This window comes from Montipora capricornis, chromosome 13 (assembly GCF_036669925.1).
Source record: "Montipora capricornis isolate CH-2021 chromosome 13, ASM3666992v2, whole genome shotgun sequence".
Classification (NCBI taxonomy): domain Eukaryota; kingdom Metazoa; phylum Cnidaria; class Anthozoa; order Scleractinia; family Acroporidae; genus Montipora; species Montipora capricornis.
Genome location: NC_090895.1, coordinates 43,208,720 through 43,211,219, shown reverse-complemented (window position 1 = coordinate 43,211,219; position 2,500 = coordinate 43,208,720). Strand labels below are relative to the sequence as shown.

The following is a 2,500-nucleotide window of genomic DNA, read 5'->3' as shown; positions in this document are numbered from 1 at the left end:
GTGATAAAAAAATATAAAAGTGGCACACGAGGCGATAGCCGATTGTGTCACTGACGTAGATCTTATCACATTTTGACGGCTTCTTTGATTTATTAATTACTACTGAGCAGACGCACTGCGAAAATAGATCTATTTGTTTCACATAACAAAGGATTAAAAAAGTTTTGACGATGACGCCGGCTATGCATCTGTCCACTAATACATCATAGGTGAGAACCAATCAAAATGCGTGCATTATTGAGCTTACGGTATCATATAAAATGTAAGCAACTGAACGATAAATTTAGTTCCACTCTGGGCAGCGAGCATACCTGTGGGAGGGTTCAGAGAGATTGAAACATGCTGAACCTGTGAAGGAGCACTGTCCCCATCCGAACTATACGCTTCAATCTGCAGAAGAAATAACAAAGGCTGAGAAAGTGAATGCCTAATTTTGCTATCCAACACAGTGTCCCTTTGAGTCTAAGCCTTTGCTGACTATTTTCAACGAGTAGGTAAGGGAAAAGGTTGGCGTAATTTTTAGCTCAGGGTAAAAGCATCCGTTTATCCTTTCTTGAGCAGCAGCATTTGTGGACAGTTTGTGAGGTTAAGGATCTGTATTCAGAGACATTAGTGATGTTGAAGTTGGGAACAAAAGCAGGGGGGCCCTTCGTGATGATTATTGAAATCAGCGCGTATCTACTTAGGGGGCTTTCTGGACATATCACCCCTAGGCTAAGTAGTGTTACAACTCGAAAACTTCTAAATTCTGAGAGGTTCCAAGAGCAGCAGAAAGTTTCGATCTTGCTCATGAAATCAGGCAAAATGAATGCAAGATAGAGAGACATTACTAACAAAACACCGCCCATAGTTGTGTCTAAAATAATGGAGTCTTGGGTTTCTCTCAGCTGAGAAGTACGTGAATATGCAGACGTGGCTTGCAAACTCGTTCAAGCCACATTTGATAAATCACTAATATTATTCCCTTATGTGTTCTCAATTAGTATGTTAAATTTTAAAAAAAACAAAAACCGAAAAGAAAAACATACAAATTGTATGCTTCCTTGGAGATAAAGTGTATGTCAGCGGAATGAAAATCTAAAAAAGCCCTAAGTGCCTCAAATTCGAAAGATCATAGTTTTCTGAGATTAAAGCAATTAGAAAAATGCTATAACGATCTTTTTTTTAAATTTCACTTTCCCTAAGAGGGAAACTGAGAATAGCAGAACTGTGATGTCAAAACAAGAGCGCAGGAAATTTTAATTTAGAGACATAATTTTTTTCTTTTGTCTAATTTAAATAATTGCAACCAAACTGAGAACGCATCTCAGAAGCAGTTTCAACAACACCTGAATCTAAAAAAAAGGAAACTTCGGGTCCTGGATAGTTACATTCTGTTTTGACGTTACAGTTCTGCTATCCCCAGTCTCCTTACCAGCGTGGTCTTGTACCCCATCGGAAGTGAAAATGGTGGAAATCCATGTCAGGAAGGATTTCAAAAATCCATGGCAAAATCCGTTTTCAGATTTTGCATTTGACTGATCCGAAGATGCAGATTTTAAGATTTAAATCCGGATTTCCCAATCAAACGCACCGTAAATAAAGAAAAATCTGTCGTATACACTTTAGAGGGGCAATCTCACGTTATTTCAGGGTTTTTATATATCTTAAGTTAATCGCGAATTTAAAACTTGAAAATGGTGATGTGGAGCTCTTTCACTGATAAAATTATCGTTACATCACCAACAAGATGATTCTGAGCAAAAGCGACCTTTACACAGATGATTTGCCATAAACTTGAAAAACGTCGGGCCGACTTCTTTTACGAATACTCAAATGCAATCCGTTTCAGTCTCGTCCATTTGTGTCCACGCATGCTTTTCTTTCTTTTGCTGTATTTCTTTTATGTTGTTCAACAGTTGTAAGTGGTTATTGCGATGATTCATTCTACTACTTGGGCATTCTGAGTTTCATAAAATTGCGTCATTTTGCGTGACATAGCTCCTTTAATAAGCAAAGGAAAATACATTTAGACGATTTTATTTTACCTTTATATCGTATGTTTTACCCCCTGTGAGGCCTGTTAGGAGATATGATAGTATGTTCCCAGTCTCTACCGAGAGAAAGGTGATCGAAGTGAACTCTTTGTACAGCACCTGTTCAGAAAAGAGAGAAACAAGCTGCATAAATACTCATCCAAATGAACCATATTTTTCACTAACTTGCGAGCTTCAGGATAAATCTACAAACACTTTTCTAAATTTGTAACTATTGTGATTTCTTCCCTCAAAAACAATTTTTGACGTTACAAAACAGTTCTTAAAGCACTATGGTAATTTTAGAAACCCAATGAGCGCATATGAACATGCCTTTTACAAAATTTGAAAGCGTTGAAAGATCAATTAACCCTTTCCATTTCCAAGATCGAAATGTTCATTATCCTAACAAGCACCATAAATGTCTTTGTTGGGTAGTCATAAGAATTAGGCGTTATATCAAGATGAGACTTCTCAAGCTTATA

The 2,500-nt window shown here is 37.2% G+C and overlaps 1 protein-coding gene across 1 annotated transcript in view; it reads right to left on the bottom strand.

The window, feature by feature from the left end:
* LOC138030852 (sortilin-related receptor-like) overlaps positions 1-2,500 on the bottom strand; it is a 64,865-nt gene that overhangs the window by 48,760 nt on the left and 13,605 nt on the right. Inside the window, exons 8-9 of the mRNA XM_068878717.1 lie at positions 2,028-2,135; positions 312-390 (exon numbers count right to left, since the gene is read on the bottom strand). Of these exons, the coding sequence (XP_068734818.1) occupies positions 312-390; positions 2,028-2,135 (187 nt within the window). The remainder of the gene's footprint in view (positions 1-311; positions 391-2,027; positions 2,136-2,500) is intronic.